The sequence below is a fragment of the Leopardus geoffroyi genome, chromosome B1 (assembly GCF_018350155.1).
Source record: "Leopardus geoffroyi isolate Oge1 chromosome B1, O.geoffroyi_Oge1_pat1.0, whole genome shotgun sequence".
NCBI classification, from domain to species: Eukaryota; Metazoa; Chordata; class Mammalia; order Carnivora; family Felidae; genus Leopardus; species Leopardus geoffroyi.
In genome coordinates this window covers 109,901,698-109,914,071 of record NC_059327.1, presented here as the reverse complement: position 1 = coordinate 109,914,071, position 12,374 = coordinate 109,901,698, and the positions used below count along the sequence as shown (strand labels likewise).

The 12,374-nt window shown below is 33.9% G+C and overlaps 1 protein-coding gene across 21 annotated transcripts in view; it reads right to left on the bottom strand.

Annotated features, from left to right (window-relative positions):
* The window catches only part of CAMK2D (calcium/calmodulin dependent protein kinase II delta), a 316,543-nt gene that overhangs the window by 39,653 nt on the left and 264,516 nt on the right, over window positions 1-12,374 (bottom strand). For 3 of the 21 annotated variants that reach the window (XM_045469296.1, XM_045469345.1, XM_045469298.1), the window contains exons 11-16: window positions 12,281-12,364; window positions 11,790-11,832; window positions 8,345-8,382; window positions 6,703-6,735; window positions 3,733-3,792; window positions 1,676-1,717 (exon numbers count right to left, since the gene is read on the bottom strand). In XM_045469296.1, coding sequence (XP_045325252.1) covers window positions 1,676-1,717; window positions 3,733-3,792; window positions 6,703-6,735; window positions 8,345-8,382; window positions 11,790-11,832; window positions 12,281-12,364 — 300 coding nt within the window. The remainder of the gene's footprint in view (window positions 1-1,675; window positions 1,718-3,732; window positions 3,793-6,702; window positions 6,736-8,344; window positions 8,383-11,789; window positions 11,833-12,280; window positions 12,365-12,374) is intronic. The other 18 variants (XM_045469354.1, XM_045469428.1, XM_045469363.1 and 15 more) reach the window with 9 other exon arrangements.

Below are 12,374 nucleotides of genomic sequence, written 5' to 3'. Positions count from 1 at the left end.
TGCTCCCATAGTGGAAAGACAAAGCTATTTCTTTGTAAAACTACAAATGAAGTTGAAGGCTAATGAGCACACTTAAAAGGACACTGTAACTGCCAATATTAAGATACAGTTTCTTACAATGGTTTCGTAAATTTTTCCATTAATAACGTACCAATAAAATATTTTCTAGCAAAGAAATTTAATAGTATTCATAAAAAAACACAATTTTCTACTTGAAATGGTTAAGGGCTAGAGCTGAAAGAAATTAGAAACAAACCTCCAATCGAGATCTATGTGTTCAGTGATGAAAAACAGATTTTGGAAAATGATGGAAATACCAATCAGTGTCCTTTTAGAGGTTCAATATTCAAAAAAGCAATCAATTTATATAAATAGCATATGTAATATTTAAACCAAAGGGACAGACTAATTAAAGGTGGATCCAGACTCTCCATACACACAAAACCAAAGCAGAGTCTTCATGCGTTTCTTAATGTGACCTAAGTGTTCAAATTTAAACTCACGATGGAGGTAAACCCATGCACTGTAGAAATAAATTAATTCATGTAAGCAAGAAATGTCATGCAGCAACTCTTACAAATGATATAGCTAGAACTATTGAAGTATCCACTCCAGCTGTTATGCTCGGTCTTTCATTTACTAATGATATTAAAAAAAAAATTGTTCTCCTATATGATTCTCCTTCCTGTCTACTTCAAGTCATTTAGGGACTTAAAATATTTTAAGTGTCATGAACATAAAACATATCTCATATTAAAGTATACTTGAGTTTTACTTTAATGATTTTAATATTGATCCACTAAATGTTAAACCAGAGGAAATGTGTTATCTAATAAACATTGCTGATAAGAGTAAGAAGTTGGACCCATGAATATATTTGATATCTGAGAAAAAATCTGATGAAGTATATTTTTTCCTTTTAGACACACAATGAGAATTAATAAACAGGAAACATGGAATACATTCAGAAAATGTCTCCTTTTATCCTATAAACATGTATACAGGTACTATTATTCAGTTAACATGCTACACAATCAACAACAGACAAAAAATGTTACAGTCTTCTTCAGACTGTCACTAAATATCTGTTATTGAAATGCATATAATTCAACAAAACAAACATTTCATAAGAAGTTAAACTCCCTGATATCCTCAGTTTCATGCCAAACAACAGAAACAACACCAACAACAGAGAATTAACAGAAAAAGCACAATACGACAGAATAAAACTCAAAAGCAACATTAAATGTAAACAGACACCTATGAACTCAAGTTGACTTTTTTTTGAAGACAGTGAAATGACATAGCAAGAAATTATAAAATTTCATGCAGAATATATCTAAAGTACAATGCACAAACAGTCATGGAGAAGAAAATAAAAAGACAAGATGGAATTGCTTAAGATACACAGTCTTCTTGACATAAAGACTTTGCTTAACCCAAGTCTTATTGACTAATAGTACCATTCATTTCTCTTTCAGGATGTCATTCATTTTTGTTTTGAAAGAAACATGGACACAATTCTAAATAAATTAGGTCCCAGAAAAAAAAATTGTGGTAGAAAAAGGGTCAAAATTTCTTTCCCATGTTTAAATAATGAATTATTTTTGCTTTGGATATTTGATGAAATGTGTGATCTTATTAAAGCAAGATGATGTTGATTCTTTCTGAATACCTTGTTTCCATCAGGGTTGTGGATAACAGTAGTTTGGGGCTCCTGAGTGAGAACAAAATAGAGAAAGAAACAGTTCGCATTGGTAAGTACATTCTTACTAGTGTGAGGACAGAGCAGAGTGAGCCAGCTGACACAACTAACTAGTGACAAGAGCTTAAGCAATGTTAACTACTGTCAGAGGTAGCAGTGACAAGATCACTGATGAAAGATCTCCCTGGTGAGCCCATGAGATAGGATATCTCAGTACCCAGCAGCAGCATGCAAAAGACCTTATTCGTGATCAGTAAACAGACAAGGCTTTGAAGTTTGGAGACCTAAAGAGGCACTCACTGTTTCACAAAGTCCTATACCAGATAGAGCTTTCCTTTCTTCTTGAGTGAGTAGCCTGTTAATGTTTGTCCTATAAAAAACTGACCAAGGACACTAGAGATTAGAACTCTTTAAAATAATCTTGAATTCTTTGTGAGGATTTTTTTCCAGATGTATTGCCTTAAGAATTGATTATGGTGTCATCACTATAGTTAATAGTGTATAGTTAATACACAGATAAATACTCTTGGAAAATCGAGAACATTGTCCCATGCTTAAGAAAAGGTTATCCTAAGGAGTGTATTTGAAAGTCCACATGAAACTCTGCGGAATATTTAAAAGGTTCATTTAAAGGATTCTAGAACTAATCCCATAATCGCTATAATTTGAGACATATTGCTGTTAAATGCCATGTGAGTCCATACCTAAATGAAATTTCAGCTTTATAAACTACATTTACAGATTTGCTTGTGAAGTCATGCTTTTCCAAGAAGAGAACATTTTTCCTTTCTGCTTTCTACCAGAGACTTGAAGAAATATTCCCAAGTGGAAAATAACAGTCAAATGACCGATGTTGACAAAGATTCAGTGTCCATATATCATTGGCATGCTTGGCACTTTCATTGCATGATGTGGTAACTGAGAGTTACTGCAGCCCATTGAGAGTTTTCTCCTACTCTGAGAGCTCTCTGTCCTCTAGACCCTCCTCTTTACCACCTTTGTGCTGCAACACGTAAAGAATGTATTTACTGCTTCCCTTCTTCCTTTCTCTGGCCAGAGGGGTGATCCACAGAGCTTTTTAACTCATAGATAACCTGCTACCTTGATGTGTCCTTTTCCTTTAAATGTTTTCAAATTGACCCTTCTGGTTAACCCAAGTGAAGTAATCCCTTAGTATGTTTTATTCATTTAAGATAATACTATAGAGGACAGTCAAAAATCAGAACTATTTCAGAAAACCCTAAATCAAAATATGGAATAATTTGAGCAAAATATTATGGAACTCAGAGTACTGAAGGGCAGCATTCAAATCTTGACTTTTATGTAACACTGCCTCAAAGTATTAAAATGATTTAGTTGTAAACAGTGTGAATGTGATTAAAATGGACAAAACCGCTTTCTCCCTGACAATTCAAAGTCCTATGCTATACATTTCATTCTTTGGATTAAAGTGAAACAGTGATAATTTAAAATACAACAAACAAAAAGCTTCAAACTGCCCAATGCCTCTTTATCTCAGAAAGTGAGGTCTTACAAAGCCCTGCTGTGTTTTAATGAGAGGGAAATGGTAGCTCTGAATAAGGTCTACATTTACTGTTGTCTAGCAATAATCCCCTTAGCTCTCCTTGATGTCAATATTTGCGTCATGAAAGGAGGAAACCATTGTTTGCATAATCTAGAGCTATCATCAGAAGAAGAGCTAAGAGCAACCAAAGCGCATTCTACTGTATTTCTAAGGCAGCATGCAACAATTTCAACTACAGAGACCACAGCTATCAGAATAATGTTCAACAATGAAATGAGATCATCTCATGTTAGAAACACACTGCTTGGCAACTACCTTAACAAAAAGAAAAAAAAGTGAAATGAAAGTTTTTTGTATCTTCGAAAGCAAAACAAAACCCAACAAAATGTTTATATACGTATATATATACATATATATATGTATCTATATAGTGAAAGCAAATGAGAGAAACAACAAAAAACAGTAAAGAACTCAAGAAGGGTTACAAAGAGTCCAGGTATACCAGCGCCGGGGTAGGAATATTTTCTTTGGGGCTGGTTACCACGTTGGCTTTGTTGTTTATCTGTAGGTATGCAGAAAATAGAAACAGAGACGCCTTAAACCCCTTGGTAGCCATGTCTCTATATGCAGCATGTCTATATGGAGATATAGACATGAAAATAAAGAGCCACTGAAGATGAACATGAAAGACACAGTGATGCTTGATGGGAATGATAATCAATTCCAGTCTCTGATGGTCACACACAGGCTAGGACCGCATCTGTGATGGTGGAATGTAAAACAGACTTGGCTGCTTTGGCTGTGCCACCTTAGCCAACAAAGAACTGCTTCAGTGGAGCTCAAATCAAGTTCCAGAGTATGAAATAAATATAAACATTTTCATACTCTTCAGGTTGGATTCTGTTTCCCAGCTTCCAATTGTTCACTGTTACGAATACATTCCTTTTTTTTTTTTTTTTTCATTTTTTTCCCCATTTTATTCTTGTTCCTGAAGTCACACATAGACTGTCTCTCTCTGGGAAGCCATTGTCACTTTGCTTCATAGGTATTCAATTAAAAACTTAGATCTCTGATGAAATGCTGGCTTTGTAATGTAATTTTTTAAATAATAAGTCTGGGCTTCCTTTAAAAAACACATCTTCCATTATAAATGACCAAACTGAACTCTTTACTATATTGAATGTAAAAAAAATTATTTTTCACAATTGTGTGAGAGGGAAACACCATGTCTTCCATCACAGTGTTACCGCTGTTGAAGCTTATATCTGGTAAGATCATTCCCTTCCTTTAACATAGTTGGGTTGACCTTAAAGAAAGACCATATCACAATGGAAGCCACACTGTGAAAGTAACTCAGAGAGTCAATAAGTATTACAATGGGTCCACAGAGAAAACTCTTTGTAGACAAGTGGCAACTTGAAATTACAATTGAGCTTGGGTGCTAAAGAATCAAAACTAAAAAGTAATAACATTCATTTAAACTCATGCATGGTAACTTACATTATGGCTACCAAAGAGAAATATAAATTAACATTCATTCTCTTATACTCCATTATCTATGTTTTTTTTTTTTACATATTATTATCTAAAGGAACACATCCCATAATTTTAGTATAAATGTTCTTAAGGGCCTCAAAGAGAAAATCATACTGCATGAAAGAAATGAATACCAAATAAGTTCATAAGCAATTACACCCAGTTAATTGTTTGGACTTTCTGGAAGTTTTTTTTCTTTTGTATTTTATACCTGTATATCATACTGATACCAGCACTGAGAATAAGATAGAAGGTTAAAGAAATTAATTTAGGTATGTAATATTCTGTTTTTCTATTCATTCACGTTTGTGTGATTATTTAGTATCAGTATTATTCAAATAAGATACAACACTGTGCTCTGTGGCATGCAGGAAAAGAGAAAAAATTTTGTGCCCTTTACTCAAAAACTCTTTAAAGGTTAAATCATCAATCTCTATCTTGCAGATAGTCTAAAATTTTTCTTTAAATAAAAGCTCACAGAATTTAACATCAAATTTTTGCAACAGCCAGAAAGAGATAAGAAATAATGGAATTAAAGAAGGATCAAAAATTAGTATTTATATTAGTATGAAATACATGATAAAAGAGGAGGTATGCACGCACAAATCACTTCCTATCAGGAAAAGTGTGCGGCAAAACACAGCTGACTTCTTATCAAATGAGCTGAGGCACTTACAATTGAAGTATCATATATATTTAATATGCTACATTCAGTCTGTATCAGGGGATGCAAAAATATAAGAGGAATATACTGATATACTTTTATTTCTATTTTGAAGTAAGAGACTTAATTGTTTTCTAGAATGGTTGTGAAGAACTGATTTCTTTCGGTGAAAATGTCACACATGCACACCTACGCACACATACTTCTCTGCACAAACATGTGCACACACACACACACAACAACACAGGCCCGCCACACATAGGTACACAGCATACACACACCATCAGTTTTCCAACTGAAGGCCATTCTGCCTAGATGAGCCGTCCTTTATTATCAGGCACGGCAAACATCAGTTAAATGAATATAAGCCTCAACCACCACTTTTAGTGGTGTTTAAATGTGCAGTTACAAACTTTTTTAGTTAATGTAAAGAAAAGCTTAATGGTCTTTTGTTACTATGGGAAGTCTTTTGAAGGTATTTGTAATAGTAATTAGTTGAAAAATAATAGGAGAATTTCTAAGTAAAAGGTTAGGAGGACTTCCTTTTTATTAAAGAGTCAAATATTAAGTATTAGTTAAACTATAAGGTGTCTTTTGAACATACCAGAACTTTGGCACTTTTGTTTATGAAATGTAGTTATTTTATACTATGGAAGCTATCTTTCTTTAACAAAACTGAATCAAACCAGATATTTAAATGATTCACCAAATTATTTTATCAGGCATGGGTAAAATATTCCTATTTTTCAGGTATTATGTTTATTCAGTCCTGAGGCTAATAAATGTTTCCTCTATAGGTGCTTAACGAGGATGGGTCCATTGTAAGCTCATTTTCACACTATTTATAAACTCCATGTAGATGTATTATGGTGTATCTGTATTAGGTTATCTGAGCTAAAAACAACTCCTATTTTAGTAATCATGATCATTGCTTAAAAATAATCCTATAATGTTTCCTTGCTTATCATGAAACAGACCATTATGTCATGTTCTCTTCAGTTTCAAGAGAAACCTGGACTCTGGTCTTACAAAAGATCCTTTGATGGCATGTAAATAAAGGTATGAACTTTTCATATATTTAAAAAATTCAACTTCAAAGGTAAACAGTATGATGTGTATGTGGGTACTGTGTTTTGATAGTTACTTGACAATGACCTGTAATGGTCCTACACTTTCTCTATTTATACTAACGAAGGTAAATAAGAGTGTTTTTATTCCTTCCTAAGTGTGAATTGGCACAGGAGGAGAAATCTGGCAGATAGAGATCCTCACCATCATCTGAACACTCGAACTGGACTTCCTTTTCTGAATTGACCAGTCAAAGAGAAAGGGAAAGAAAAAAATATGACCGGTTGAATTTTAAAGTGTCAAAGCATGGAGCACAGAATAAATTTCTCTTTAAGGAGGAACTATAAGCTGTCTAGGAGGAAAAAAAAAGTTCTGAAAACATTTCTTTCTATATAAGGATGGTAGTGAAAATAAGTATCCCAATAGGAACTGTGAGCTCTGCATCTCTGAAAGGTACAGAAAAACATAGAACATTTGGAAAATTTTAAGTATCACATTTCCACCAATATAACATTGGAAAAAAGGGCAATATCAACTGTCACTACTGAAATTTAAACTGAATAAACTAAGCAAAAGGAAGAGAAAATTACAGATTGAGGAAAGCAATTGGTAGAAGGCATATGCCATCATAATGGGAAACACAAGTGCATGGTCACCATAGCTCTGGAAATCCCCAAATCACACATAGACAGGAGATGAAGAAATGATTGTGCACGAGCGTAAGAAGTGACAAATGATTTTCTATGTTATATTTTCAAAATGAACTGACCACCTGACTTTGGGTCAAGTTCAAATGCTAGAATATTAACTAATTCCCAAGAATGTTGAAGTGTTCATGAAGAATGTATGCATCTGCCCTTGGAAGAGAAAGAAAAGGATTAAAGAAATAAAATATTTAGGTAATACTCTGGAAAGATAACAAACATAATACAAATATAAGGTTACATTCAATCAAAGGCAAATTCCCACAAAGCAAAATAGAATCAATAGAAAATACATTGTATTACTTTGTTTAGAAATCCAAGAAACTAAAAATATCCTTTTGTTATCTTTCTGGAAGATATTTCTATATGTTTTTAGAATATTCACCTTGAGTATATGTCTCAATACCCTATTATAGAAGCATAGGAAAAATTAAGACCTTTATAAGAACTGCCCAAGCAGAGATATTTAATCATTTGACATTCTATTTCCCAGACCCTATGACTTGATTTTTTTTTCAGTCTATACATTTCAGCAGGCCTCCAGAATACAGCATAACTAGGGGCACCTGGGTGGTTCAGTCAGTTAAGTGTCTGACTGGGCTCAGGTCATGATCTCACCCTTTGTGAGTTTGAGCCCTGCCTGGGGCTCTGTGGTGACAGCTCAGAGCCTGGAGCCTATTTCGGATTCTGTGTCTCCCTCTCTCTCTGCCTGTCCCCCACTCGTGCTCTGTCTCTGTCTCTCAAAAAATAAAAAAATAAAAAATAAATCATTTAAAAATTAATAAAAAAGATATAGCATAATGAGTCAGAAAAACATTTGCTTTTCATTGATTTTTCAGGTAACTGTGATAGTTTGGGACTGCAGTAAAGCACAGAGTATTTAGACATTCAGTTTCTACAACAACTCCATAAAAAAGTATTGTCAGATTATTTAACATTTAATAAAATAGAAAGAATACACCTTTTATTGGCATAAATATTAGTCATCTTTATGTATGAAATTATTTTATACTTCAACCTGCATCTTTTACAGAAACTATAAAAAATACAAGCTGTGAAAACTTAAAAAATTTATTTAACATTTAAAAATTATCCAGCATCTGAAAGTCAGAACTGATTTTGGGAGTGCTTGTTTAACTTACCTTTACTCCATCTGGTTTCTTCAACAAACTCTTGGCTGCTGCAAAATGAGAGTAAAATCATTTCAGCGAGTTATCCATTGAAACCCGTGCCAGGTAACAAATCCGGTTATTGTTTCTCTCTATCACCTTTACTGAGTTATGGCCAACATATGCCAAATTATCAAGATCACACTGATGAGCGCGAGCTTACAGGACACTGAAATACAGTATCACTTTTCTTGGTTTTGCCACATCAAATTTAGAACTAATTCTTATTTAGTTCATTGCATATAATTGAACACCGTGTCAGTTATGTTATCATTGGACTTTATGTCACTGTTGGTTGCGAAAAGGATACTGGAACTTTAACTGGACTATGCTTTTGTAATCCAGAAAGTTGATTTCAGTCTTCAGACATCAGCTTACAGACTGTATTACATGTTCATCCACACTACAAGTATGGTGACCATCTCAGTTCTGCCACTTAAGCCCCTCTTTCTAAAGGTTTGAAAATTTGCTCTGGTGAAATAACATCCTTTTTAAAATATACATGTATTTGAAGTCAGAACTCCCATTTTTACAAAAAAATATTAATAACAATTTAAAATGAAGTGGTATATTATTGACCTAGAGCAAAATTTTTAAATTTTAGCGTATGACCTTTAAAAAAAGGCATTATGTACTCTTTTATACTTCAAAATCAGAATAGAAAGCTTTGATAAACAAAAGCCTTTTACTTCAAAAAATTAAAATTCAGAAAATCTGAGGTGAGATATAAAACAAAACAAAATCTTCAACTAAATCAGAGAACTCCTGAAGCATATAGTCTCAGATAAAACTTCATCTTCTCGGAGGGGAGCTTTTAGCATTTCTCCTGTTACTGAACTTCTTGAGTATATTAGAAGATGAAGTCATCCCTTAAAAAAATATACTTAGGAATGGGTATATTCATAGACAGTGAGCAGATTATATAATTGTCAATGACAAGTAGTACACCGAGTGTAGAACATTTATGATTATGCAGAACAAGGTACATACTTGTGTTTCCATTTAATATTAATTGTGTGTATATGTGTATGTATATATGTGTGTGTGCGTGCGTGTGTGTGTGTGTGTGTGTGTGTGTGTGTGTATGTAGTTATTTAAGTACATCAGAATAGACTTTGGCATCTGAAATGGAAATACCTAGCTATAATAAAACTGCATGAACATGTAATTTCCTGACATCCACTTGACTTGGGATATTATTTTGATATCACTTTGGTATAATTTTAAATTTGTTTAAGATAGAAAACTGTTAATTTTATTTAGTCTTTAGCAACAAAGCTATTAATTTATTATTAATTGAGATTGTAAGAATTGTTGCCTTAGCTGTAGTACTATTTGCCTGGAGTTAAAAAGCAATATTAAGTAAATCCTGTGGCAGTTAATAGGTTAGAAAGCAAACTCAGAATAGTTGAAATTGCAATAGCAAGCAAAGAGAAGACAATGATTCAGGGTAAGCAGGGATTTGGTCTGAGAGATGCAGAAATGTCCCTTTTGGTTACTATTCACCTTACCTCACAAGAAATACATTCCACATAAAGGGAGAAAAGAAAAAAATAAAAACAACTTTATAACCATATACTTATGGACAAATTACTTTAAAGAGCATGTTTGCTAATGAAACAGAATGAATAAAATATTCAAAACTAAAATGCAGTATATCAAATATAAGATGTAACTGGATCCATTGTTATTCAGTTGGTTTTGAAGTGATGGATAAAAAAAAAGGTTGCCTTTCATGCTGAGACATCAGAAACAATATAAAATTCACATATTAGTCATGAGTTTTTAGTTTACACAATGATGAAAAGGAAAATGTGATGTAAACAAAAAGCGTCTATACATGAGTATATACATTTAAAAAGGCCCAATTTATGGCTAAGAGTGTATTTAAGACTTTAACAAAATACACAATCTTAATACTGGACATTTTTTTCAAGTTAATTTGCCTTTAACAATATATATTAATAATCCTACCTCTTAGTGATTCACTAATGTTTGGGCCACAGTGAAATATTTATTTGAATATAGTATACATTAGCTAATATTTAATGAGATGATACTGAACTCACCCATATAAATGTCAACTATGTTAATCAACTGTTCATAAAACAAGTAACTTGACAAAGGCAGTGACAAAGTTTTATCACACCAAACTGGACAAAATACATGCATTTGACTAACACAGTCCCTCAATCTGTAGCATTACTCATTGTATTCTTATCATTGATGTTGTTTAATAGGTCAATGGAAGCCTTTGGAAAGCCTCCTACGGTTTCATATAATACATAACTAAATATAATGGGGGACAAAAGGTGACCATTTAATATAGTTGTAAACTAACTAGAAATTGGTTGAGAAGGTTGTAGAACCCTTGATAGCGGTATGGATCATCACGTGATAGCACTGTAATTCCCAGGAGTTAAGTATGTCCTGGGATAAATAATGGAAGAATAGCTAGATCATTTGATGACACATATCACCCTTATGTAAACAGTAAACAAAGCGAAGTGGTGGTATTTTTGGCGTAATTGGTTGATAATCTTTCTAAGTCTCAACAGCCACTTTAACAATGTAACTTTCTTGCACTTCAGTTCCTCTCCATACGTAAGACTGATTAAAATTTACCAAAATTTGATTTTTGGGAACCTGGTCCTTTGAGATAACCTACTGAATAAGGAGGTTCCAAGATTCAAATACTTTCTGGACATAATATATACTTTATGTCCATTTTAGAGAGTCACCCCTATAACAAAGAAATGGCTTAGCTTCTTTCAGCCAGCCCATTATTTAAAAAAAAAAATTTATCATGGAATCATTTTGAGGAACATTTATTATCCTATATTACTGTAAGGTAGGGTTCTCTGTAAATTCTGGAGTTTAGATACCTTTGAAATATGCAACCATTCTTACAGTGTGCCAAGACACAACTGTACTTTTGAAAGAACTTGGGACTAAAAGAACTGGGTTCCTCAACAATGCTCTTCTTTTAAGAATCTCACTTACTGGGATTTCCTATGAGAATGAGACAAACACAAAAACCGTATTTATAGTTAGCAGTTGATGAAATATCAAATAACTAATTCTAAGTTTGAAATACTGAGCTTCAAGAGGAGGAAACACATATTTCCACAACTTGTGTGCACCCCAGCACAGATGGCAGATGGGTTTTGAGTCCTGCATAGCACTGACCAGGGGCTGTTTGAGTGCTCTTGTGAAGGGTGTACTCATGTGCCTAATGTCTCTGTGGAGACAGCACCCAGGAAGATTCCTGATGATAGACACTCTGTAGAAGGAATCCATACCACATATTTGTTATCCCTGAACAACAGTGTTTTTATAATTACTAAGTTTTTCTTCAATTCCAAACTGACTACTGAAGAGGAGAGCAGTGGATAAGGAGAATTCTTAACACGTGTACCTGAAAAATTCCTCGTAGCCAGCATAGTTGTCAAGATGGCGCCCTGTCAGAAAAATAAGAATTCGAAATTAATGTTGCCTCTGCAAATCTTGAACCTAACAAACAGTCTTTGATAACAAATCTTCTCCTAACGTTACTTTTAGTTAGGGGATTTTTATCTGTTTTTGTTTTTTGGTTTCCTGAGAGCAGCAGGCCTATGTCTCACATTCAGCTGGGGCCACCCTCAGGTGTGTGGCCAGGTTCCAATTATCAAACTGCACAGTTGTTTTCCTCTGAAGGGAAGAACCACAGCACACACTGCCACAGAGATCCCAGCTCTTCATTGCAAGTTTCATTCCAGCATCTATTACATTTTCTCAAGACCCAGAAGAGGAGGAATAAGAGTTCTGAGGTCCGCATATTCAAAAGCCTTTGCTGTAAGTTATTTTCTTCACAATTTCATTTCTCACTCTGCTCAGTCCACCTCCTCACACAAATGTAGAATTCCTTACCTTTAGTTTTCTTCTAGCATTAAATTTCTTCAGGCAGTCTACCGTCTCCTGTCTGTGCATCATGGAAGCAACAGTAGAACGTTGCTGGAAGAGG